Source organism: Engystomops pustulosus, chromosome 2 (genome assembly GCF_040894005.1).
Source record: "Engystomops pustulosus chromosome 2, aEngPut4.maternal, whole genome shotgun sequence".
Classification (NCBI taxonomy): domain Eukaryota; kingdom Metazoa; phylum Chordata; class Amphibia; order Anura; family Leptodactylidae; genus Engystomops; species Engystomops pustulosus.
Window position 1 is genome coordinate 191,481,548 of NC_092412.1, and position 27,649 is coordinate 191,509,196.

Consider the following 27,649-nt stretch of genomic DNA (forward strand, 5'->3'; position numbering starts at 1 on the left):
ACATCGGGGCCACCGGAGGGTGAGTATATAAGTTTATTTTTTTTTTTAATGCTGGGCTGGGCTGTTCTGTATACTACTGGGGGCTGTGCTGTATACTACTGGGGGCAGTGCTGTATACTACTAGGGGGCTTTGCTGTATACTACTGGGGGCTGTGCTGTATACTACTGGGGGCAGTGCTGTATACTACTGGGGGCTGTGCTGTATACTACTGGGGACAGTGCTGTATACTACTGGGGGCTGTGCTGTTTACTACTGGGGGCTGTGCTGTATACTACTGGGGGCAGTGCTGTATACTACTGGGGGCTGTGCTGTAATGGTAAGGTTGTTGTATGCCTTATGTTTATGAGCGACAGTTTTCCTGCTGTATACCTGCATGTCATAAGAATTTAAATTAAAAAAAGGACCATGTTAAATTCAAATCTGTTTTTTAAAAAATTTTTACCAGTGTTTTGTATGCGTTGGAAAAGGGGTAGTCTTATACGGCGAATATATCTTAAACTCTATATTTTAAACAGGAAAGTAGGGGGGTCGTCTTATACGCCGGAATATACAGTAGTCATCCTATCCATTCTGCATAGGTTGACAGCTGCAATGTTAGATCGTGTGCACAATCCTGACAGGCTGCTGCTGTAGGCAGCCCTGGGGTCCTTATCAGGGGCAGTCAAGGTGATGGACTATAGACACCGCGGTCACTATAACCACGGCGTCTATAGGGTTAAACAATCAGGATTGCCCGGGCAATCGCCATGGCGTGAACGACCCGCATCCTATGACGTAGAATCACGTCAAGGTGAGGGAAGTGGTTAACGTACTTAAATATTTGAGCAAGATCTTTATGTCCCTCATTGATGTGTATCTAGGGACAATTGGTCTGGATACAATAGCATCTCTCAATAATCTCAAATATAACTTGTTTCCAGTCAGCGTTGGGATAAAGTTAAACGCATAGGCTATAGCTGTAAGTGTATTAGATGCAATACCTAATCTATGTTTAACCACCAAGAAGTCTAGTGCGTTCCCAATGTCCGAACCTCGCACTCCTTTTCCGGTTTGCCATATATAAAACTCCTGAGTAATGAGTTTGTATCTGGAGCGTGTTTTTGGTCTTAAAGACCAGTAATTCGTTTGTCTACTCTGTTAGTTTTGGGTCTCCGAATAGCCTGTTAATGCCGCAATCCACATTGATTACTGTTGAAATAGGTCTGATGGACCTTGCATGCAATCTGCTGTGATCACCAGCGAGACTTTCTTGTATATGTGTATATTCAATTGCCGAGTGCCACACTCGGAGATCTCTGCAGCTCCATAGAGATCACAGGAGCAGAACGGACATGCACGGCTGCCTGCTCCATTCATTTTTGGGAGCAACGAGGGATCCGACTGAGGTACCTGGGACCCCATCGGACCCCTCTTTGTCGTGATCTGTGGGGGTCTCGTCTTGCTCATCATCACGGTGGCTGAGTGAGAATCCCACCCAGGTCAACATCTGCAAAGAGTTTGTATGTTCTCTCCGTGTTTTCCTCTAGGTACTCCGGTTTCCTCCTACACTCCAAACATACCAGTTTGAATTAAGATAATTGGTCAAACCTGTCAAAAACGGATGTGGTTTCAAAAAACGCATGCATTTTTTTAACGAACTGTTTAAAAACGGACCAAAAATGTGTTCAAAACGCCACGTCTGCCATCACCCTAAGTTCCCATCCTGTGGTTAAATAATTTATTAGGAGGGGATTTTCCTGTTAGCCCCACTCTGGTCATTTGTATCTCACTGCGTTTCCCTCTCTCAGAAGACGGAGCGGATCTAGTGACCATCTCTGACTCCTAATCAACTTCTGGGAGTTCTCCTGGAGACATGTATGGTGAATTCAACACCTCATGGAAATTGTAGTTTGTTATGTCGCTCGAACGAGCCAAACTACTGAAAGCTTTATTAATGTTGTTAAACATGGAGGGTGTATTTGCACCTCTGTCGTTCGGACCAGAGGTGACATAGCTACAAGTCGCGTTTTTAAAAAGCACACAAACTTCTAATTGCATTGTGTCCTGTTGCGTTTTGTGATGCATTATTTTATATGTAATTTGCTGGGAAGCAGTTTCCCTTAACTTTTTCATCAAAGTCATCAGACTTTTTAAAATTTTATTATAGTCTTGGATAAACGGGTTGACTATGCAATGTATATATATATAGATGTGCACATAAAGGGCCGTTCTTGTGCACAGTGGTACCATGCAATACATGCAGAAGTGCAAGGGGCGCCAGATTCATGAAGAACATACAACAGACACTGCACTCTCCACAAGCAAACTGCACCTCCTAAAGGCAAACTGCATATGGTGCAGTTTCCACAATTTTTTTTTTTTATAAATCTGGGCTTGTGGGTGTGGATTTTTACACTTCCATAGGAGAAGGCTTGGCCCTCATCCTGGACAAAAGAAGAAGGCATGTAAGGGGGGTTATGTCATTTGTCTTGGAGGGAAATTCAAACAAAGAAAGATTATATATTTGCTAACAACATAAACATAAACTGTGGGTATGAGCCCCTGCAAATGGGAATCGGGTCACTTTGTCATGTTTAATGTATTTAAAATTCCAGAGTATCTCAAAAATAAAATCACAACACTTTTTTTTATTTTTAGGAAAGTGTACAAATAATTTTCATATGTTCCAAGTTGTTGGTGGTTTCCTAGGCCCTTTTGGCTTTGCAAATCGATTCCCAAAACCTGCAAGTAGTCAAGAATAGTGTTAATATACAATAAATATAGAGGAGATAAATATTCTGCATATTTACGGAATGAGGGAGCTAAGGTACTGTGTTCAGGGTCAACGCATTGAGAATAACAAAATTACAAAATGGTGACTTTGCAGTGGAAAGAGAATGTAAGCGGTGGACACAGAATCTGGGTGGGCCCTGTCAATAGTTGCTCAGGTCCAAGCTTCCAGCACCAATGTGATAAGCAAGATGTTTACTGCAGATCTTTTTTTTTTCATTTGCTTAAAGAGGACCTTTCACCACCTCACACGCCATTCCATAGGGGCTGTTACACAGATTCAGGGGCAATTTTCCTTCTATCCCCCACAGTTGCGCATTTACGCTTACACAGTTTGAGGTGCGTTTACGCATACGCAGATTTTCCGTTTATGTAGAATTTGCATTGCGTTTAAGCTTACGTGGTATTTGCCTTTGCGTTATGTCAAGTTTGACTAGTGTTTTGCTTACATAAACAGCGCTTGCGTTTACAGTGCATTTACATTTTTGTGCCATCACGTTTTTGTTTACACTTACATTTACATGCTGTTTGTGTTTATGTCTTGTTTGCATCAGATTTACGCTTATGTGGTGTATGCATTGATGTCTTGTTAACACTTACGTTTACATAGCACTGCATGCATGTTTACAATGCGTGTAACATTGCATTTTTCTATACACTGTGTAAACGCAACAAAATAATAGAATGTATCTGCTGACAGTATGAGAGAAGATTAGCATAACACACGCCTCCAGGTAGACCCCCTGCTCCTCCTCTCTGACCAAACACAGATTATAACGGTTAAATCTTGGGACTAATAACTCCGCAACCGTTGGGGGCTCGAAGGAAAACTCAAAGTGCCTCTGAATCTGTGTAGCAGACCCTCCAGAATGGTATACTAATCCCCATATAAGTGAGGTAGTGAAAGGTCCTCTTTAAAGGGATATCCCAATTTTGGCAAATTAATTTTATTGTGCGCATTATAAAAAAATGATACATTTTTTCTGCATCAATTCCTCATGTTTTTTTTTCATCTCTACTTGCTGTCATTCTATAGGAAGTTTCTATGTTTACTTCCAGTGGACAGAAATCTGACCATGGTCACACAGGTGAGCGGCTCGATCATAGAGAGTAATCAGAGCTGTGTGATATAACAAGCCGCTCACCTGTGTGACTATGGTCAGATTTCTGTCCACTGGAAGTAAATATAGAAGCTTTTTATAGAATGACGGCAAGCTGAGATATAGAAAACCAAGAGGAATTGATGCAGAAAGAATACTGGAAATTTGTATAACCTTTAATTATTCAAATAATAACATTTATTTGCTGAAATTGGAATACCCCTTTAAGGCTTTTTTTTTTACATAATGTCATATGAGGATATTCATCCTACCTATTTCCTTTAATGGGACATTCACTAATCATTAAAATACTATTTTTTATTAAAGGGAACCGTCACCAACATTTTCACCATTAAACCCACAGCACACTTTGGTAGGGAATGAAATATGCTTTTTAGCTTTCCTTTTTAATTTAAACTGATGTGTTTACAGTTTACACAGTGCAAGTTATCTGAGGAGGTAAGTCACCTGAGAGAAGGGAGGGGAGGATCACTTTAAATGCAGCTATCTTTGGATCTATAGCATCTAGCACCATGGTTTTGGTGTAATTTTAAATACCAACGTTCCCAGTTCTCTGTGCTGTAGAACTACAGATGCAGACATGTAAATTCATAGTTGAGATACAGATGTAATTTCCATGAAACTTGCAGTATTTCTTCTACAACACATAGATCCTAGTGAGTTTAAGCTAATATTTTACCTTCAAAATGACATTAGAAGAATGGTTCTAGGTGTTATAGAGGCTTAGATAGTGGGGTCTGAATAGAAGCTCCTACTGAAGCCTTTTAACCCAACCCACCTGAATCACCATATACGTCTTTTTAGCAAATTTGCATGTGAGCTTGGAGGCAGTATATTTTACGTAAATAGGTGATTTTAAGAGAAAAAAAAATAATTTCATAATATCCCTGAGCTGTGCTGGTAGTTGAGTTGCAATAAGGAAGACACATTCTATTTAAATGGTACATTAGAATCTATCTTATGAATCAGTCTCACTTTGTGAGTGGTGACATCTTTATAATATAGAAATATATTAGAATTGAAAAACATTATACTTAAAAAAATTACCAAAATGTAGAAATGAGAGGGGACTGCTTGATGGAGAAGCTGATGATTCTGCTTTTGCCAAATTACAAACATCTATCAAAAGAAGAATATTTTATTTACATCCTAAAAAGAAATCATCTGTAACAGCATCTTATCTTAGTTTTGTCATTAACAAAACATATTGAATATCTATGTGCATTTAAATATGTTTAAAGATATGTAGTCTCATGTAACTATTCTCATTTATGCATTTTTTTTATTATTGTATTTTTTCACTTGTAAATTCTCCATCTTTTGTTGCCACAGATGCAGAACTGTAAATTATAAAGGATTCCCACATACACGCAAGACACAAGGCGCAAAGCATACTACATTTCAATACATTGATAAAAACATTTAGAGTTGTCTTTGGTTGTCTGCAAGAATGACATAGAAAAGTAAGTTTTTATTGACTACAATTCCATAAGCAATAATTAGATTTTTCTAATTTTCTAAGCAAAATTGTACCATTTCCTTATAGATTCTATTTTTATGGCTTTCACATTGGGTAAATAACGCATTTGCTTTATACTTTGAGTTAGTACGATCATGTACTACGTTCCTCATTTAACGATTGTCAGACAGGACCTCGTTTAGAGAAGGGGAAAAGTCAAGCTGCACAATGGATCATTTTTTTCTAACCTAAATTATTTATGACAAGTTTCTTTAATGGGATATTTTACCATCATTTATTTTATTTTTTTTAATAGGTGATTGATATAAGTGATTAGAATGAGTTTATATTTAACCTGCAGGACTTCCATTACAAAGCCATGTATTGTCAGTTCATACTAATATTATACTAATTATTCTATATTTATTAACTATTTATTACATTTAGACTTACTTTTTTTCATGTTTCTTAATATTTTCAAACTCTGTAAAATGATACAAAATGTTAAATATTTACAACAAAAACAAAATTATTTGCATCTTTATTTTTATCTTTAAAAATAAACTTTATTTTGTATCCCACCCCACAGATGTTTGCTTTTAATGTTGCTTAATGGTCATATATAGACTTTCTAAAAAAAGAATTTAAACATATTTAGCTCCCTCCTGACATACAACGGTGGAATGGTGAAATGGATGAGGTCCGCACTCACTGTTGCTGAAGTAGAAATCTTTTCTTTATTGTTCCATGGAAAGACAGCAGTTACAAATACAATAGGATAAAAAAATCGGACACGTTTCGGACCTTTACAGTCCTTAGTCATAGAGTCATACCACAGTGTTTCCCTGAAAATATGACAGTGTCTTATTTTTCCATGACCAAGAATTCACATGTATTAATATACTGTAGTCATGCCATTACATACATCAGGATAACCATCTGAATACTCTATGTGAACCATCTTATGACTCTAGTTCCATGTACAACAATCATTGGCACATTAACGATCCCTGTATTTATGAACAAATATCAACATTTTTTGTTTGAAGACCATCATATTAACAACTTCTTAAACATCCTTATAACTCTGAATTTTATGCCGAATATCTTGTGGCTCCATTTCTATTGGAATCACTGGGCCCAATGTCTCATGTTTAGCAATAGCACTATCCTTAAATAACCCCTTCTTGTCCAGGAAGCTGCTTGTAGTGCATTTGCAAGCGGCTTACAGTGATTTAATCCTGTGAATTCTTCACCCACATCACAGCTCCATGCAATATCTAAATAATCTATGATCTATTAATGCTAATGTATGGCATAGGGGAGGCTGTTGCAATGACGGCCAGTAGGTATTTTCAGGGGAGGCCTTATATTTCTAAGCTTGAGAAAAAATGTACTAGGTCTTGTTGTCAATAGGTGTCTGATTTGCGGGGAAACAGGTTATTACGGTACAGCGTCACAGTCGGGTAGGAAGAGGGCTGTTGGGCAGAGCCCACACCATGTAGGGTGGGTGTTTACTGCATATTGCCTGTGAACTGCCATCTTGAATCATACCCATCTTGATCATCAACCCCAGTGATGTCATCAGGGGCAGCAATTGGTTGCTATGATATCTGGAAGTCTATGCAAGGCCTACCATTCAGACTGATTGCTTAGAGATCACTAGCAAAACTGTCATATACTGCAGTATACGATAGAAGCGGTCAAACCACCAAGAGTTAAAGTACACTTGGCATCTAAGAAATAGTACAACTGCAATGGCAAATAGCGCCCACATATCCAAACTTCTGCTTTGTTGCCATTTCTCAACACACAAACACAATCAAAAGGTTGTGCAGTCTGCATAATGGCAGCAATTAAAATGTCATTATTAATTATTGGCGTAAATACAGAGTGTTTTTTTTCACCATTTCACCACATTTTATTTTTTACAATTGTTATGTAGTTACAGTTGTTAACAGGCCCTTTTACAACTCTCTACACAGAAAAATATTACATTTTTGAAGTTGGGGAGCAAAAAATAGAAACACAATAATAAAAAGGGCCAAGTCGTTAAGCGGATTAATCTTACCAGCCATGTTATTTATTGAGCAAATACCATCTACCATTCTACTAAAAGGCGTTTTCCAGGCAAAACATTAGCGCTTGCAGCAACACCATATGTTTCCTTTTACTTTAATCTTTTTTTTACTTCGGCCACATCATGTAAATCTCCATAGGATTCGGTGAATAAGTTTCATATTAAAAATTCTCACCATTTGTTGAGATTAATTTCTACTCGTAAAAGGAATTTTACCAGGTTTGTACAAAGACCCCAGTGTTGTGCTATCACAGGTAATGATTTAGTATATTCATGTGAAGACTATTTAAATGAAAACCCTTTGAACATTCATTTTTTTTCTGCCTTGAAAGCGTTCATTACCTTTTTTCTGGTAATTTGTTGTTCAGACTGTGAAGTTGGCACAGAGCCACTGCTTTCTGTTTCAATGAGATGTAAGGGCTCAGGGATTTCAGGAATATTGCCTTGTATACCTGAAAAGTTGAAAAACGTATGTGTAAGGGACAAACCGCATTTATTCAAAAACTTGTATTCTTTTAAAAAAAAACCAATCCTTATCTCCTATGGAAATTTTCTTTAGAGAATCTGTTATTTTTTGTGGTTGTTTTTAATACAGTTTACTAAAACAGGGACTTCACATTTAGGTGATCAATATCAGTTTAAAGGGAACTTGTCAACAGGGCCCTCATTTTCAGGCGGCAGAGATGCAAGGTCAAGTCCAAATCCGGGGTCAGCAACGGGAGGTCCAGGTAGGTGGGAACGGAAGACAGGCACACGGGACACAGCAAGACGGAGGAACTTGGGGAATACACAGGAACACAGGAATACTCACCAGGAAGCTTTCTCTTAGGCTGTAAGGCACAAAGATCCAGCAGGGGACACAGGAAGAGGCAGGATTTTTAAAGGTGAGGTGTTCATCCAGCGCACCAATTAGCAGTGGGCTGGGCCTTTAAATTTTTGGCAGAAGCCGCGCGCGTCCCCGCCTCCTAGGAGCCGCGCGCCTCCCCGCACGGCAGTCTGGGGAAGAGCAGGATCCGGGAGAGATAAGTGAGCTGGCCGGGCTACAGCGGGGCACACGGAGGAGCACGGGTGCGCCCGCGATCCGAGACAGGGATCGCGGGAGAACCCGTGACAGCTTCTGTAATCTGTCTTTAGTGAAAATTAGGTCCCTGGTGACAGGTTCCCTTTAATGAGGGTTCATCACACATCCCACATCTGGATGAGTACTACAGTATCTTTACAGTCCTACATATTATAGCAAATGTGCTTGGTTTTTACTTGAATGGCCCAGCTCATGAATGGCTCTATGAAACTAAAATTGTGCTTAGGATAAATAATATCAAATTTTACAATTAAAGGGATTTGCCCAAATTTTAACCCCCTAGTGATGTTTACACAATAAAGATAATTTTTAACCCCTTTACTTTGAAATTTAAGTTTTATTGCTGTTTTTGGTCCTGTCACTCAGTCATGGTCAGTGTAAGATTCAGCAGTGTGGACGAGCACTAGCTAAGCACACATTTCATGATTCCTCTGTGCTATGACAATGTGCCTAGATTATCAGGGTCAAAGGTTACACTATTAACACTTTTATTTAGCTTCTGAACAGTCATTAGTATCTGACACATAGAAAAAGAGTGATAAGACAGATCAGACATGATAGATAATGAGATCCATGAGCTGGATATAACGCACAATGACACACTGCTAGCTCACCTATAACACACACTGTCGGCTATACTATATCTCTGCTATAACACTGTCAGATCTGCTATGAATCTTCCCCTACTATGAAGACCTTATCTTGAGCAAGTCTGTGCACCCTGCTTCTTGCTGGGAGGAAGTTTCTGTAAGTGTCTGTGTGTGAGCTTATCTTGTAATGGAGAGGGATGGGCAGAGCTTACACTGCATCCAGCAGACAGGAGAAGATATTCATGAGAATCTGCCCTGCCTGGCCATAGAAAATAGAAGTTTTACAGTCAGATCCCAGGGCAACCAAGATTGTATACACCAGGACTGATAGAGACAAGTTGAAATTATGTCTGTAATTTGCTGTATTTTTATTAATAACAGGGAATTAGATAATGGGGGTCATTTACTAACGGCCCGAATCGCTTTTTTTCATCGGGTTTCCTGAATTTTTCCAATTTGCACCGAATTGCCCCGGGTTTTTGGCGCACGCCATTGGATTGTGCCGCATCGGCGCTGGCATGCACGTGACGGAAATCAGGGAGCGTGGCAGTCAGAAAACCTGGTGGATTCGGAAAAAACGCAGATTTTTTTAAAAAAAATGTGTCGCTTGACACGCGCTTACCTGCACCCAGCAACGGATGGTGATCTCCAGTGAACTCCGCCGGACTTCAGCGCAGCAGCTACCTCAGTGAATCGCCAGAAGACCCGAATCAGTGTTGGAAAACCCGCCGCTGGTTTGCGACAGGACCGGGTAAGTAAATCTGCCCCAATGTGTTGTTTTGTTATCCTAAATTTATTTAAGAATCTTGTCTTTGTGGGAATACCCTTTTTAGGGAAGTGATAGATATTAAGTCTAATATTTAAATGAATAAATATATATTAAATAAAACCAATAGCATATACTTATTTCATTATTGATGATAAAGCAGCACATGTTATCACGACCCTGTGACTATAATTATACTCACAACAAGCTCCATCGGCAATAATATAGGAGTCCTCGGTTCTTTCTGGTATAGGGGGTGGAGAAGGTGATCTATTCGGTGCTTTTTCTAGAGCATACAGAACATTGGTAAACAAAGAATAGCAGAAATCGTATACACTTTATGTAATGTACAATTTGTAGTGTTAAATAGATTCCATAAAAAGTAATTCTAGACTTTATTTAAATACCAAAGCTTAATTGAAAATAAAATTTTGACCATTGATGGATTTCTCAGTCAAGCAAAGTCAGATATTCTGCATTTCCCTCATAAATACATAACCTTATGTGTTCCCAGATGTAATTTCACACAGCTCATACGTAGACATTTCCTTCTTTGGCGCAACCAGTTTTGCCCTAAAGCCTATTTTCAGTTTTTGCAATGGCAAACTGTTAAAGCTATGATTTTTTCCCCTAATGTTCTAATATGAGGGCTTATATTTTGCAGGAGGAGATGCAATTGTCAGTGTCATTATGCCAATTTGGGGTGATTATACCTTTTTGATAACATTTGGGAAACTAATTTAGGGAAATTTTAATATTTTTTATATATTATTTAATATTCTTAAGGTATTGCATAAAAAAAAAGTTATGGCCCTCAAACAAATAAGTATGAAAATTTGATAAAATGCCCCAGTCATTAAAACCTTTTAAGGTGTTGTCAGAAAGGGGTTAACTGGGAAGGAGAGGAAAAACAGAATTTTGCCTTTGCTAGTTATGCCCCTGACTGGTGTTATGACTATTCTGCATAGCAATTCATATTTATGTATTGTAAATAGGTATAAATGGGACACTGCTATAGGCTTTGATCAAATTAAAGGAATTGAAGTTACATAATCTACCAACAAAATGGCACAGGTTTAGATTTGTATCTGTTTTTCTGAGGCATAAACTTACCCAACTTTGATCCCCTCACTTTTACACTCTACAAAATAAGGAATGAAAATAATATTATAGAAATTGCATGGGCACATGAGTTTTACACTATTACAGGCAGTCCCCGGGTTACATACAAGATAGGGTGTGTATATTGAATATTTTTATTATTCTTTATAGCCTTGGTGCATACATTTAGGAATGCATTGGGTCTAGAGAAGCATGTGTGTCTGTAAGAAAAGGGACAGGAGGAGTTAATAAACAAATAGTTTTTTACTGCCTTGTTCAGATTTTAACAGGATAGGAGATTGTAACTGTATATGTAGTGTGACAGGACCAGGGGAAAAGTGTTGAATGGTGTGTATGTTTCCCCTAGGTTTCTGTCCTACACTATCTAGGGAGCCAAAACCTGGTCTGGAAGACCTGGGTGCTGCAGTTTGGAGTGTAGGGCTTGGTCCCTACCCTGCTCAGCCACTCCAGGTGTTTGAGGTGATTGGGGCTAATCACCAGCAGCTCTGAGAGGTTGCTTTAAAAAGTCAGAAGATACACAAGAGGAGGCGCTCTCTCTGTTCCTGGGAAAACCTTATGTGAGTTGCCAATTGCTGTATGCTGTGGTTGGGAAGCTGTACAGTAGGTACAGTTTCTTGGTAGTGAGGAAACTACTGTATTGTATAGTTAGTGGCCAGACGGCCTAGGATTTTATTTATGTATTGTTTTTGTTTTGCCATTTTTCCGGCTTGAAGTTAATAAAACTGGTTGAGGCCAGTTGCACCCAACTTGTCTGGAGTGGACTGTGACTGCGTTGTGCCAAAAAGTGCTCGTCTATCCCAGGAGACGGCGATCCCAGAGCTAATCCCGTTACAAATGGTGGAGGCTGCGCTGGCACAAAATCCAGCAAGTTGAATGTCGTGGGTTAAGTCTGCTGCTATTGCAAAATCCAACTTTGCAGACATGGAGGACATTATTAAACAGCTGATGCAGACTAACATTCAGCTGCAACAAGCCAATGCACAGCAGCAAGTGACAAATGCACAGCAGTATGAGGCCTTCAGAGAACAGCAGGTGATAAACAGAGATCTGATGGAACAGATTAAAGTGCTGTCTGAAAGACCTCAAGTTCAGGCCCAAAGTGTCTCTGCTAGGAAAAGAGTGCAAGCCTCTCTGCAAAAAGTGACCCCTGAGGATGATGTGGAAGCGTTCCTCACCATATTTGAAAGAGCGGCATTGCAGGAGAATCTTCCAGCCGACCAGTGGGCGGATGTCGTGGCTCCATTCCTCAGTGGTGAGTCCCAGAAAGCCTACTTTGATTTAAGTGAGCAGGATGCTAGACAGTTCCCTAAACTGAAAGCTGAAATTCTTGCTCGTCTTGGAGTTACACAGGCTGTCAGAGCACAGCGGGTACATACCTGGACATTTCAGTTGGATAAACCAGTAAGGTCCCAAATGTATGACCTGTTTCATCTGGCTAAAAAGTGGCTGCAGCCTGAGCTCGCTTCAGCATTACAAGTCGTGGAAAAAGTGGTCCTGGACAGGTTTATTAGAGCCTTACCAGTTCGGATTCAACGCTGTGTGGGACAAACAGAGCTCAAAGATGTGGATCAGCTAGTGGCGCTGGTGGAACGATATGTAAATACAGAGGACTATCTACGTGACGTCTCTTCTTTCCAGGCAACCCCAAGGAACCAAAAGACCTCTGAACTTGGTAAGATTGTTCCTAATGTTAAGGGGGTAAAACAGGCCAAGAAAGTAGTAACTGGGACTGACTTTGTAGCTAGGCCATCAAGCCCAGCAAGTCCTAAGTGGACAATAAGTGGAAAGAACATTGTTTGTTGGCGGTGTCAAGGACTGGGTCATGTGGCTGCCAACTGTCCCCTTGTGGATAAGCCTATGGAGTGTGATAGTGGGCGGAGAAAATCCTTGTTTGCTAGACCCGCCTACTCTGCCTCATTTTCTCCAAATGTAGAGCGACAAACTTGCCACATGGTTCTTGAAGGACATTCTGTTGATGCTTTGCTGGACTCGGGTAGTTTGGTGACTCTTATCAATGCCAGCTTGGTGAACACTAACAAACTGCAAAACAAGCAGATGGGTGTCATCTGTATACATGGGGATACCAGAGAGTACCCCACTGCTATAGTGTCAGTTGAAACTCCATGTGGGACAGTGAGCCATGAAGTAGGAGTTGTAAAGTCTTTAATGCATAATGTTATTGTGGGATGTGATTTTCCATTGTTTTGGCAGCTCTGGGAAATGCTTAAGAGGGATGTTCCTAATGAAAATATGTCTTTTGTAGGCCCCATCCCACTAAGTGATCCTGACCCTGTGCAAGCTGTAGGGGTAACGCTGGGTGAAACGGAGGGTTTTCCCTCGGATGTATTTGCTGGAGATATAGAGGAAAACGCTGAAGAAATTGGTCTCCCTGATTTGCCAGTCTCCAGTGATAATTTTGGGACTGCCCAACTCAGGGATCCTACATTAACTCATGCACGAGAGGGTATAAAAGTAATAAATGGGGCACCCCAAGAACCTGGGGTGGATAAAATATTTCCTCATTTTGCAATGGAAAATAATTTGCTTTACAGGGTGGATGAGGTGGGTGGACATATTGTTGAACAACTTGTGGTTCCAAAATCACATCGTAGAAAGGTAATGGATCTAGCCCACTCACATGTGCTAGGTGGTCATTTAGCATATGAGAAGACAAAAGACCGTATCTTGCAAAGGTTTTATTGGCCAGGGATGCATAAAGAGGTAAAAGAGTATTGTGACTCTTGCCCAAGGTGTCAGTTACACAACCCTGTACCAAATTTTAGGAGTCCCTTGGTGCCCCTGCCAATCATTGAAACTCCCTTTGAGAGAATTGCAATGGACCTGGTAGGTCCTCTGGTTAAGTCCGCTAGAGGTCACCAGCATATTCTTGTAGTTGTTGATTACGCTACACGCTATCCAGAAGCAATCCCTCTAAGGAAGACTTCAGCAAAAATGATTGCAAAAGAATTGTTTCATATGTTTACACGTACAGGGATACCTAAAGAAATACTTACAGATCAGGGAACACCGTTTATGTCCAAAGTCACCAAGGAGTTGTGTAAACTGTTGAAGATAACTCACTTGCGTACATCAGTTTACCATCCCCAAACCGATGGTTTAGTAGAGAGGTTCAATAAGACCTTAAAGGGAATGCTTAAAAAGGTTGTCGCACAGGATGGTAAGGATTGGGATTGTCTTCTCCCTTATCTCATGTTTGCTGTGAGGGAGGTACCACAAGCCTCTACAGGCTTCTCCCCATTTGAGTTGGTGTATGGGAGACAGCCCCGGGGTCTTTTGGATATTGCCAAAGAGACTTGGGAACATGAGGCCACCCCCTACAAAAGTGTAATTGAGCACATAGCCCAGATGCAAGACAGAATGGAGAAAATAATGCCCCTGGTTAAAGAACACTTACAGAAAGCCCAAGAGAACCAATCCCGGGTATATAAAAGGTCTGCCAGAGTTAGGACTTTTAATCCCGGTGATAGGGTCTTGGTTCTCGTTCCTACAGTGGAAAGCAAATTTCTAGCTAAGTGGCAAGGGCCCTATGAAATTGTAGAAAAAGTGGGAGAGGTAAATTATCGTGTGCACCAGCCAGGAAAACGTAAGCCCTACCAGATTTATCATGTAAATATAATTAAGCCCTGGAAAGAACGGGAGGTATTGGTAGCGGTTAACAATACTGGTAAAAAGGAGGGTGTTCCACGGGTACCAGAGGTTAAAATTCCTGACACATTATCATGTGCTCAAATCCAAGAAGTAAAGGAGTTTGTAGAAAGCAATAGGGATGTGTTTTCTGACTTGCCAGGAAAAACAAATGTTATTAAACATGACATCATAACAGAGCCAGGGGTCAGAGTGAACCAAAAGCCCTACAGGGTACCTGAGGCCAGACGGAAGGCGATTGCAGATGAAGTGCAAATGATGCTCAAACTGGGAGTTATAGAGGAATCGCACAGTGACTGGTCTAGTCCTATAGTCCTTATCCCAAAACCTGATGGTACCCTGCGTTTCTGCAATGATTTTAGGAAATTGAATGCAGTATCAAAGTTTGAGGCATATCCCATGCCTCGAGTAGACGAGTTAATTGATCGGTTGGGTAACGCCAGGTATTTCACTACTTTAGACCTTACAAAAGGTTACTGGCAAGTACCATTGACAGAGCAGGCCAAAGAGAAAACGGCCTTTAGCACTCCTGATGGCCATTTCCAGTATGTGGTTCTTCCATTTGGGTTGCATGGGGCTCCAGCCACATTCCAGAGGCTGATGGACAGAATTTTACGTCCACACAGAAAATATGCAGCTGCCTATCTAGATGATGTCATCATACATAGTGTAGATTGGGAGAGTCATCTACCAAGGGTTCAAGCAGTACTGAATTCTATCAGGGAAGCAGGTTTGACAGCGAATCCAAAGAAATGTGCCCTTGGACAGGAAGAGGCTAGATACCTGGGGTACACTATAGGGCGAGGTGTTATCAAGCCCCAAATAAACAAGATTGAGGCCATACAAAACTGGCCCAGGCCTGTAAATAAAAAACAAGTAAGGGCATTTCTGGGTTTAACTGGCTACTACAGGAGGTTTATTGAAAATTTTGCAAGTATTGCTGCCCCTTTAACCAACCTTACGAAAGGCAAAGACTCGGTCATGGTCAAATGGAGCACTGAGGCTGAGCAGGCTTTCCAGAGCCTAAAACAAGCTCTTTGTGCCCAGCCAGTCTTAATAACACCAGACTTCACCAAAGAATTTGTTGTACAAACAGACGCTTCTGATGTTGGTGTAGGTGCTGTGTTGTCACAAGTTAGGGGAGACGAAGAACATCCCGTGGTCTACTTGAGTAGGAAATTGAATGACCATGAAAGGAAGTATGCCATTGTAGAGAAAGAATGTTTGGCAATTAAGTGGGCATTGGAAGCGCTCAGGTACTACTTGATAGGCAGGACATTTAAACTTGTCACTGACCATGCCCCACTCAAGTGGATGTGTCAAAACCGTGAGAAGAACAGGCGAGTAACACGGTGGTTTATGTCTCTACAGAACTTTAGTTTTGTAGTGGAACACAGACCTGGACGGCAGATGGGTAATGCAGATGCCCTCTCAAGGGTCTACTGCTCATTGGCACAGAGTGTTCCGGCCCCGAGGTCGAAACAGAGGGGGAGGATATGTGACAGGACCAGGGGAAAAGTGTTGAATGGTGTGTATGTTTCCCCTAGGTTTCTGTCCTACACTATCTAGGGAGCCAAAACCTGGTCTGGAAGACCTGGGTGCTGCAGTTTGGAGTGTAGGGCTTGGTCCCTACCCTGCTCAGCCACTCCAGGTGTTTGAGGTGATTGGGGCTAATCACCAGCAGCTCTGAGAGGTTGCTTTAAAAAGTCAGAAGATACACAAGAGGAGGCGCTCTCTCTGTTCCTGGGAAAACCTTATGTGAGTTGCCAATTGCTGTATGCTGTGGTTGGGAAGCTGTACAGTAGGTACAGTTTCTTGGTAGTGAGGAAACTACTGTATTGTATAGTTAGTGGCCAGACGGCCTAGGATTTTATTTATGTATTGTTTTTGTTTTGCCATTTTTCCGGCTTGAAGTTAATAAAACTGGTTGAGGCCAGTTGCACCCAACTTGTCTGGAGTGGACTGTGACTGCGTTGTGCCAAAAAGTGCTCGTCTATCCCAGGAGACGGCGATCCCAGAGCTAATCCCGTTACAGTAGTCTGTAACTGCATCTGGTGTAAAAATTCTAAATACCGTATATAAAAAATTTTGTCATATGAGCTTTATTTTTATTTTCTGTGACCAACAAGAAAAAATTTCTATCGTCTTCTCAAACTAAATTCAGCTGCGGAAGCGCGTCTGACTGGAATGTGCTGCATTACATGGTTCACAATTTATCTGTTTTTACGGTAACAATAAATCCAAACGTGGTCTTTCCTGTGCTTAAAAGGGGCAAGATTTGTGAAAGCCCTGATCAAAAAAATGTCCATTGCTGGGAATATTAAACAGGGCTTAAATGGGCAGATTATTACCAATGAGAAGTTGATACATATTTTATAGCAAAATATTTGAAGCTGTAAGTAACTTCTATGTAGAGTGATGATTATTGTTGCAGTTAATGAGGGACTTATGTCCCAACCAACCAAAAAGTACTGGGCATGGCAGGCATCTGAATGAGTATGTCTGATTAATGTACAATACAGGCAGTCCCCGGGTTACGTACAAGATAGGGTCCCGAGGTTTGTTATTAAGTTGAATTAAGTCGAAACTGTATATTTTATAATTGTAGATCCAGACAAAAAAAACATTTGGCCCCAGTAACAATTGGAGTAACATTTTTTGGTGTAATGGGACCAAGGATTATCAATAAAGCTTCATTACATACACCTTACAGCTGGTCATTGCAGTCTGGGACTAGAGTAAAGCATTCAGAGAGCTTCACCAAAGGTCAGAGGGGTCTGTCTGTAACTATGGGTTGTCTGTAAGTCGGGTGTCCTTAAGTAGGGGACCGCCTGTAATTGTATGTTAAATGATTGTACAATATAAACTGCTATCCACTGGCCATTCTTACAATTCCTCCTGCTGCTGGTTTGGTGTTCATATCCATTATGAGGCTCCGGCCTCTTGGTGGATACGGGCACAAACTCTACCAGTTCCGGACCTGTAAACCATGTCAGAGTTTTTGCTATAATACCAGCACAAACTCTACCAGTTCCAGACCTGTAGGCCATGTTGGAGCTTTTGCTATAATACGACCAAAAACTCTACCAGTTCCGGATTTTCAACGGAGACTATTATAGATGTGGCCTCTCCTCTGCCTGCCCCACTCCCCACCTGCTCTCCACCCTGACATGCCCAAAGAGGCGTGCAGGTCGGAGAGGCCCGAAAACAGGAAGGGGGGGGGGGTGAGATTTTTGTACCTTCTCCAATAGAAAACCGTGTTTGCTGTACTTATCTGACCTGTTTGTGGTGTGAATCTGATATGTAAATTCTTTTAATGGGGATCCTGTTGACCACTCTTGCAGGAGGAGCCCCTGATTTTAGTGTTCACATTTGTTAAAAAGATCAGTATTTGCATATTTTAATCAAAATATGTACCTTACTGCGTGCCATGAGTCGGAAGTCATCAGCCTTACATTGAGTGACTCCAGCCCACTCCAGTGATGTGCCGAATCTTACGCTGTGAACTTTTGATTGAAGTGTTGGTTGGCACTTAGAAGAGACCTGTGGGGGCTCAGTTACTAAAAACAATTTAAAAAAGAAACATATTACTAAGATAGGTATAACATAGTACAATTGAAAATAGACATATGTCCATCAAATTCAACCAAGGAATGAAAGAAAGGGATGTAACTGAACATAATTCTATAAAATAACATAACCATCAATGTTATTTTGATGTAAGAAGGCATCTGGATCCTTTCTGCTGTCCCTGTTGTAACCAGCTCCTGGGGCAGGATATTCAAAGTTATTACAGTAAAGAAACATTATGCCCCTTGATGTAACAAATATAAAAGGAACACAACAATATGTGTTACTCTCTTCTGAAGTTCATCGTTAGTATACCTTTATATTACAGAATTGTAGCTCAACTTGCAGCACTGGCAAGCCTCCACAAACTGTTGTTTTCTTAGTTATATATATTGGGCTTCTCCATGAAAGCTATAGAGTACTTCTGGTTTTAGAGGGAACTTATTCAGTGCAGAGATGTCACAGAGCATTGTAAGTATACTCATGTAGTGCTCCAGGTCCAGCTACAATTTTGTAATATAAATGAATTTTTTGCAGCCCTGATGCTATTAACACAATACACACAATGGATATGGTTACACACAGCTACACCTATCACTTTCTGCCCTCATTATATCTTGTTTATTTAATCTAGCACCTAAGTATGGAGAATACTGTATGTGTTAAGGTAACTACATGAAACTCACTTCTTGATATACCAAATGCAGATGACACACAGATCTATTTCTCCAGATATCACGTCTTCTCACAGGACCTTCAGCTTCAATCTATTAGCATCCACACTTAAAACCATCTCCAGGATTTCTCCTGTGTATCCCACATACTCTGGAACTCTCTACCAAAATCTAACTGTTTCCCACCTACCAAACTTTCAAACGTAACCCACAAACCTTCGTTTAGGATTATCTACAACTCACAATAACCCCAAAGTCTCCATCTACCCTACCATATATAATGGGAGCTCTCGCGGCCAGGTTCTTTCTTCCTCTTTTTCTTGATCACCGTAGTTTTTGTATTTTGTACTTGCAATTGTCTGCACTGTCTTAATGTATAGTTTGTAAACCACTTATTGATTGTACAGCACCTTGGATTAATGAATACCCCTTTAAGTTAAGAAATGTGTTAGCTGGCGTGACAATTGGATCACTTTGTAAAATGTTAAAGAGACAACTGTGTGTGTGAGTAAAGAAACACACATACAATGTATAAGTGTAGCTATAAGGTGGGTAATTTGTAAAAACAGTATTTTTTGCATTTATTGTATTTACGCTGTGCTTACCTTCTTCACCAGGAACTATAAAAGACTCAGGTGTGCGTTCTGGCAATGGAGGTGGGCTGTTGTCATCTGTATTGGGAACAGTGGAAATAGTAAATAATGAAATATAATCTTTCATCAACACAAATGCCAGGTCTCAGAAGACCTCAGTCCAGCAGCTCACCAACATAAGAAAGACATATTATTTTAGAAGTTATGCTCCTAGTTGGAAAATATATCTGTAATATAGTGTTCCATAGAATATGGCATAGAACTCAATGGGGCACATGTATCATAAGCATGGCTTTGTCCATCTGGGTTTTTTGGCGCTTTTCAGCTGGTTAGCTGTATATTAGCATTTTTTCCTTATTGATAAATATGGCTTTGGTCTTTAGCGGATCAGGGGCAGCCGTAGATTTGTGCCAAAGTTTGCATCCTTTTTGCAGGTTTTTAAAGATTCAGCTGATAACTCGGGGAACACAGCAGAAAACTAGACAATGGAAGGAAGACTGTCTTAAGCGCAAAGAAAAGTCCGAAATCAGCACAAGCACCATGAAAAGTCCCAATAAATAAATAAATAAATAAAAAAGCTAGCCAAAAGTTTTGTTGCATATGCTCCTATGGGTTAAAGCATGTAGTCCATGATTATAGAATTTGCAGAGTTCTATGCCACAGGCTGACCACACTACAGGAAAACTTCACTGACTATTTCACGGTAATAGATTTCTGTCTAGGGCTCAAAACCTATCACTGATAGTAACGGAAAAGAGATAAAATTTAAACTTTCTCCAATCTCCAACCATATACACCAGTGCCATCATGGTGACCCTCAGTCCCTGTCCTTTCAGGCGATTGAAAGGGTAAGACCTTCACCGAGGAGAGGGGATTGGGACAATAGGATGCAGAGGAAGGAGGCACAATGGATCTTCCGTATCGGATGCCTCAAGCCAGATGGACTCAATGACGTGAACTCGTTTGCCACCTTTATAGAGTAAAATTTATTTACTCTATCAGTTTCTTGTTTACTCTCATAAGTGTTCTGTGAAACATTAAGAGTCTCTGCCTATGTCTACATACTGTCATTGGCTTCTGACTATGTTTCCTCCTCACTACACTGATCTGTACTCACAAACAGTTTTGCAATGTAGAAGTATATTTTCTTTATTATAGTTTTTGTTGTTACAGTGCAATCATCCAGTTATTACATACTGAGATCGAGGCAACTCCTGTACCAGGTGCACCCATACCAAGTGCCTACCAACAATCAGTTCTGTCAAAATTATTCAACAGCACATGTAATAAAGTATATAAACAGATATAGGACTGAAAAAGGGGGGATCACTGGTCATCAGAATAGGGTATTTGATAGCTCTATATATATTTAAATCTCGGAAGGTTAGCAAAAATATGCTTATATTATAAATCTGTACTTACCTTTGGTGTTTCCGATGCTAAACTTAGGATCATTTTCTGCTTCTAATGGTCTTGGTATGGAGGGTTCATTCATACAGGGCAAATGAAGTGACTCAGACAGTGGTGGTCCAGGGTTCTGTTTAGCAATGTCTTTTGGTTTAGAAATTTCAGGACAAACAGCTTCTAGACAAAAGTCTGCAAATCTTGGTGATCCAGGGTCAGAAGATGGAGAAAAATAAGGGTCTTCCGTCAAACTAATATATAATTGACTGTTATGAGCAGTACTTAAGTTTCCTAAGGAGGCTGTCAATTTGGGACCCTGCTCCCTGTGAGAGAAAACATTCACTTCATCATGGTCCTTAATAGGCTCGTTTGAAGCATTTCTCAATATACAGGACCATCTCTGAGGGTGCAGTTCAAAAGGAGTGGATTTGGTTCGTGTTAATGGTGCATGCCCGCTGGATAACTTTCTTTCTGCTTCAGGAGGTTTGGTATTATTGTCATGACAAGTTTTATTTTGGGCATGCTTACTATGTTCTGCTCTTGGTGGAGGATAGGGTACATCAACACATGGACAAGTTAGGTTCTGGGTCAGGCTTTGGAGGTTATTTGGCTCTATATTGCTACAGGCTTTGTACATCTTTGGTGGTATTAATGGTTCCAGTACATTATGAAAATGTATTCCAGTATTGTAGGCTGTAGCAGGGGGACCTCCTGTACACTGGTGAATGTCTTCTCTTATCTGCCCTGTAAAACTTAAAAAAAAAAGGCAACAGTACTATTATGGGTATATGGAAGGCATATTTATTTAATTTTAGAACTGCATGTACAGAGGAGAACAGAGGCATAAACCCAAATAACTAGTTACATGCTTATACAGGCTTTATGTCGCATAGTTATGATCAACAAGATCTAAGAGACCAAGAATGTCGAGCAAAGAATAAATACACTGCCCTCCCTGCAAGTAGACTTGGTATTAGTACTAGCTTACTGTGTGATTCTCTCCTGAGGCATCATGGGATTGATAGCAATGTACAAAAGAAAGCAAGGTGAACTCAGGGCAAAAACTGTTTTTGCTACAGTTTTTAAAAAATGTCAGTTGAACCCATTCATTTGTGTAATTGCGTCCCAACTATCCCCTGATGGCAGAAATCATGGGGGATAAGCACCTGAGTGAAGTTGTCCCCTCCCCCCCCACCTTGTTCAAATCAAACAAAATTGGTGTCAAACATTTGTGCTACATTTGTGCTGGTTTATGCAGCAAAAATTTTCATTTGTGCTGCTATTGTTTTTAAGATTGTAATGAAAGTTTCCAGAGGTCATGAGAGGTCAACCAGCCCCCCCCCCCACATTGCCCAAATGAAACAAAACTGGGACCGAACAATTCTGCTACGTTTGTGCTGCTCAAATTTTTCTTTGTGCTGCTTTTGTTTTGAATATATGAACAAAAAATTAAAGTTTAAAAGTTCAACTAGCCCCCCCCCACATTAACCGAATCAAACAAAACTGGTGTCAAACGTTAGTGCTACGTTTGTGCTGGTTTGTGCAGCAAAAATTTTCGTTTGTGCCGCTTTCATTTTTAAGGTATGTTCAGGTGTTTAAGGTGTTTAGGATGAACTAGTAAAAAACAAACCTAGTGACACTCCCCTGGCTTGATCACCAGGGGGAGCTAGCAAACACATTGTACTTTGGAAGAAATTAACTCTGATGACCTCTACAAAAAAGTATGAATATATTAAAAATGATAGCGCACAAACGAAAATTTTTGCTGCACAAACATAGCACTAATGTTTGACACCAGTTTTGTTTGTTTCGGTTAATGTGGGGGGGCTGGTTGAACTTTTGAACTTTAAATTTTTGTTCATATATTCAAAACAAAAGCAGCACAAACAAACATTTGAGCAGCACAAACCAGCACAAACATAGCAGTTTTGTTTCATTTGGGCAATGTGGGGGGGGGGGGCTGATTGACCTCTGATGACCTCTGGAAACTTTCATTAAAATCTTAAAAACAATAGCGGCACAAACAAAAATTTCTGCTGCACAAACCAGCACAAATATAGCACAAACGTTTGACACCAATTTTGCTTGATTTGAACAAGGTGGGGGGGCCTACTTCCCTCAGGTGAGATAAGCAGCTGGTTGCCTGATCAAAGTGGCCAGCCACGCCCCCCTGAACCATTCCCACGATGAATCAGGCGGCCACCCCAGCCGGAAGCTGTTTACAGTGAAGCTTCCGTGCCCCTGCAAACAAACCGGGGCGCGAACTGGAGAGAGGGTGGTACAAAACACCAAGACGGGCCGCAGAGGTAACTACAAGTTTATTTTTTAAAACAGCCCCTACCACCCACATATGTTTTCTTATTAGGGTCTCGGACAACCCCTTTAAGTCATTAGACACTTTAGGAGATTTCTTCAATTCTCAGCTGTCAGTGGAATATAGGGCAAGGAAGCTATTTTACACCAAAGTGAGAAAGCCAGAGAAAGAGAGGACACATTAACACATTTCTCTAATAAAGTATATTCGTTTGTTATCATCTGCACTATTGATTTATGCAGTTGTATTAAAAGTTTAGAAACACTTTAATGTTACACTGCAGAATCCAAGTTGATGCACATTGTACATAATGGAAGATTATTTCTAAAAGAAAAGTTATATAATTACCCGCTGGACAGATTTATTAAATCTCTGTTAGGTTCTTGTGGATCAGGTGTTCTCATAAATTTCTAAAAGTCAAATACAGAACATTTGCTGATGAAAAAGAGAGGCAACACATTTGTTTTACAGTAGATAAACACCCATAATTTTAATAGGACCAAATGAACGCTTAGTGATATTGTTAGAAATAAGACACAACTCTCCTACTGTGGGTTTGGAAAGTATTCAGTCCCCTTAAACCCCTTAACCACCAGGCCCCTTTTTGTTTTGGTGTTTTAATTTTCACTCCCCACATTCAAAAATCCATAACTTTTTTTATTTTTTCCTATAAGGAGCTGTATAGGGGCTTGTTTTTTGCGTAACAAATTGCACTTAATAGTGACAATATTTAATATTCCATGCCATATATAGGACAGCAGGAAAAGAATTCCAAATGCAGTGAAATTTCAATACTGAGCAAAGGGTCTGAATACTTATGACCATGTGATATTTCAGTTTTTCTTGTTCAATAAATTAGCAAAGGTATCTACATTTCAGTTTTTTTCTGTCAAGATGTGGTGCAGAGTGTTCATTAATGAGCAGAAAAAAGGAACTTTTTTGATCTTCCCAATTGGCTGCAATGAGACATATAGAGCAAAAAAATTTAAAGGGGTCTGAATACTTTCATATCCTCTGTTCGGTATGAGAGGAAGGACCAATAGCTAGCCCAGAGCCAGTTAGATGAAGTCAGGGATCAGGTGATTGTTGTATTGCAGTTTTATACAAGAATACAATGGTTGACAGTATGCACACAATCCTAATCCTAGGCCTGAATGAAGAGACCAAGATTTTCTCCAAAGTTTGCAATTTTTATCATCCTTTGTAGTTAGCCAATAAAATATATCAACAATTGAGAACTCTCAACTTTTATTGATTAATCCTAGGCCTGAAACCAATATCTTAAAGGGCACCTACCACCACAAATCTACCTATAAAGGTAGATCGGGTGGTAGGTGGATGTATGGGACGTGAGGATAGCCCTTTTTAGAGCTAATCCTCACGTCCCCGCTAGCCTAGCATAAACTTTATTGCCCTAATATGTTAATTTAATTAAGCGGCTACCGGGGCGTGGAGTAGCCGGACACAAGGCTACACGGCGCGGCTACTCCACGCCCCAGTAGCTGCTTTCCCCCGCCTACCCTGTGATCTTCGGCGCGCATGCGCAGTAACTCCGGCCAAGATGCGCGATCTCGGGAACGAGGCCGGAGTTACTGCGCATGCGCAGAACTCCGGCTTCTCGGACGAGGGCGCGCAGCTGCCAGGAGCTGCACGCCGAAGATCACAGGGTAGGCGGGGGAAAGCAGCTACTGGGGCGTGGAGTAGCCGCGCCGTGTAGCCTCGTGTCCGGCTACTCCACGCCCCGGTAGCCGCTTAATTAAATTAACATATTAGGGCAATAAAGTTTATGCTAGGCTAGCGGGGACGTGAGGATTAGCTCTAAAAAGGGCTATCCTCACGTCCCATACATCCACCTACCACCCGATCTACCTTTATAGGTAGATTCGTGGTGGTAGGTTCCCTTTAAATTATAATATAGCAGTGAAAAAACTTTTATAGACATAAAGATAACATACTTAATCCACTATGCAGGGCATTATAAACTGCAAAATAAGAAACATCTCATCCAAGTTCACCAGTGATAGCTTGTCTCATAGTTTTATCACACTCTTTCCCATCTAAGGGTTGCACAGATGTAGGAGTATAAGCAGTAGATGAGATACTTATTTCCAAGTTTTTAAATGACCTTTACAGAATTAGCATAGTGAGACATATTCTACTTATGATGCATGGCCACCCTTTTCAGCCTGTGAAGTACAATGCAATGCCCTTCTTATAATATAACAAAACAGCTCATCTCATTAAGAACCATTAGAAGGACAGGATGAAATAGACTGAATGCCTTGATGTTTCAAGGACACATATACAAATACAGGTCCGAGGGACATCAAGGGACTCAACAGAACTTAAGAGGGAACATGAGTATAAGATATTTCTAAAGAAGAGAAATACTCAAGTGGCCATTGAAGGGGGAATCCAGTCATTTTCTGACATGTAATTAATTTATATAGTGTTTTACTTCAAAGATTAGATTGGAGATTGTTAAGATGCATCAAAGCGCCATGGCTCCTTAGTTTTCAAGAATTATTATAGATCTTCACTATGCTCATGCATTGGTTCTAATGTCATCTTTTAAGATCTCTAAATACTAATCAGTAATTACTGGTCAAGTTCACCTTTAAGGTATATAAGTTTTTGTGCCAAAACTTGCATAAAAAACCTACCTAAATTACAGTATTACTGATTTGAAATGTGACCCACATTGCGTGTAGAGGGGGTTCAATGTCTGCACAATATAAAGTAAGCTCCTTAGTTCATAGTCAGTCTTGTCTTTTGAAGAGAATCTCTTATAACATGTCTACTGCAGTAAATATTGTATTATCTATTAAATGATATTGCTGGAGCATCTATTTTCACAACTCATTTTCTTTCATTGACTTTGTAGAAATGTGTGCATTAACCGGCAACTCACAGTTTCCATTTTTATTATCTATAGGGGTCCCTGCACGCTCTGGGGCTTGTGAATATGATTGAATAGTAGGAGAGTGCCTAGTCACACACCAGCAGCCGGTAACATCCAGGTTAAATAATAATTCCTAGGAGGAATAACAGAGGAGCTCTGCAAAACTGAAATTAAAGATGCTCCAGAATTGTTATTTTGTGGAACCTTACAATACAGGCATATACTTAAAGGGGTATTCTCGTCTGGGCATTAACATTCAGTTTCATTCAATTAGATATTATTAAAAAATTTTTTTCCTGTGTGAAGATAATGGGGGTCATTTACTAAGGGCCCGATTCACGTTTTCCCGACGTGTTACCCGAATATTTCCGATTTGCGCCAATTTTCCCTGTATTGCCCCGGGATTTTGGCGCACGCGATCGGATTTTGACGCATCGGCGCAGGCATGCACGCGACGGAAATCGGGGGCCGTGGCCGAACGTAAACCTGACGGATTCGGAAAAACCAACGCATTTTAAAAAAAAATGTGTTGCGAAACTTACCTTCACCAGGTATAGGCCGGTGAATTTCAGGGCATTCCAGCAGGCCTTGGGGAACTTCAGCGCAGCAGCGACATGTGGTGGACGGAACTACCTTAGTGAATCGCTGGAAGACCCGAATCCACTGCAGAGAACGCGCCGCTGGATCGCGAATGGACCGGGTAAGTAAATCTGCCCCAATTTCTCAGAAATGTAGTCATTTGGTCACTTAGAAACAAGACTGTGTGCTTGGATACGGCCACCCCTGCTGGAGTGATTGCACAAGGAAACAAAAGGTTTCTGAATATTAAATGTAAAAATTAAATTAAATGAGGAGTTACTTCCCACAGCCGTCCTGTAGTAATGAACGCTGAATCTATGTGGTCAGGCGGGGCTCGATAGCACATGTCTGGCCCCGCTGCTAAAATGTGAGGTGGTCGTAGCCGAGGACAACATGGCTACATTTATGAGAAATTATCTTCACACAGGAATATTTTTTTTAATAACATCCAATTGAAGAAATGTTTACATAGGTCAAATGAATTTAATTAAATGAGAATGCCCAGATGGGAATACCCCTTTACTGTTCTCCTTAAGTGTATGTCTATTGCATATTTGGTACCTGATGTACAGGTGTCCTTTCCTCATAATATATATAACCATGAAAATTGTCGGCCAGACACTTACTGCATTTTCCTCAGTGTTTGTTGTCCCATTTATCTTCTCAAGTTCTTTTTTGAATAGATAGATCACTGCATTATACACAAGTTCATATTGTTCCTAGGAAATATTACAAACCAAATAAGAATAAGAAATATACACGTTAACCATGCCTGGGTATTGACTCCCACATTGTCATATATATATTCAAGATATTGTGATTTATTATGTTAATTTCACAAAGTACCCAGTAATTAGGTTAGTAAACACTTCTAGACTATCCAGCATCTCCTGACATCAGGCAGTACAGTTCCCTAGTCTGCAGCCACGTAGAAGTAGAAGAGCACTTTACTGAGTAC

At 40.4% G+C, this 27,649-nt stretch overlaps 1 protein-coding gene across 3 annotated transcripts in view; it reads right to left on the reverse strand.

The window, feature by feature from the left end:
* Positions 1 to 2,608: 2,608 nt before the first annotated feature.
* The window catches only part of PTPN22 (protein tyrosine phosphatase non-receptor type 22), a 62,231-nt gene continuing 37,190 nt past the window's right edge, over positions 2,609 to 27,649 (reverse strand). For 2 of the 3 annotated variants that reach the window (XM_072137636.1, XM_072137638.1), the window contains 11 exons: positions 27,318 to 27,410; positions 23,559 to 23,620; positions 20,915 to 21,648; positions 19,505 to 19,570; positions 18,073 to 18,215; positions 10,981 to 11,008; positions 10,070 to 10,153; positions 7,773 to 7,882; positions 5,804 to 5,834; positions 4,939 to 5,010; positions 2,609 to 2,722 (listed from right to left, as the gene is read on the reverse strand). In XM_072137636.1, coding sequence (XP_071993737.1) covers positions 2,658 to 2,722; positions 4,939 to 5,010; positions 5,804 to 5,834; positions 7,773 to 7,882; positions 10,070 to 10,153; positions 10,981 to 11,008; positions 18,073 to 18,215; positions 19,505 to 19,570; positions 20,915 to 21,648; positions 23,559 to 23,620; positions 27,318 to 27,410 — 1,488 coding nt within the window. In that variant the 3' untranslated portion in view covers positions 2,609 to 2,657. The remainder of the gene's footprint in view (positions 2,723 to 4,938; positions 5,011 to 5,803; positions 5,835 to 7,772; positions 7,883 to 10,069; positions 10,154 to 10,980; positions 11,009 to 18,072; positions 18,216 to 19,504; positions 19,571 to 20,914; positions 21,649 to 23,558; positions 23,621 to 27,317; positions 27,411 to 27,649) is intronic. The other variant, XM_072137637.1, reaches the window with a different exon arrangement.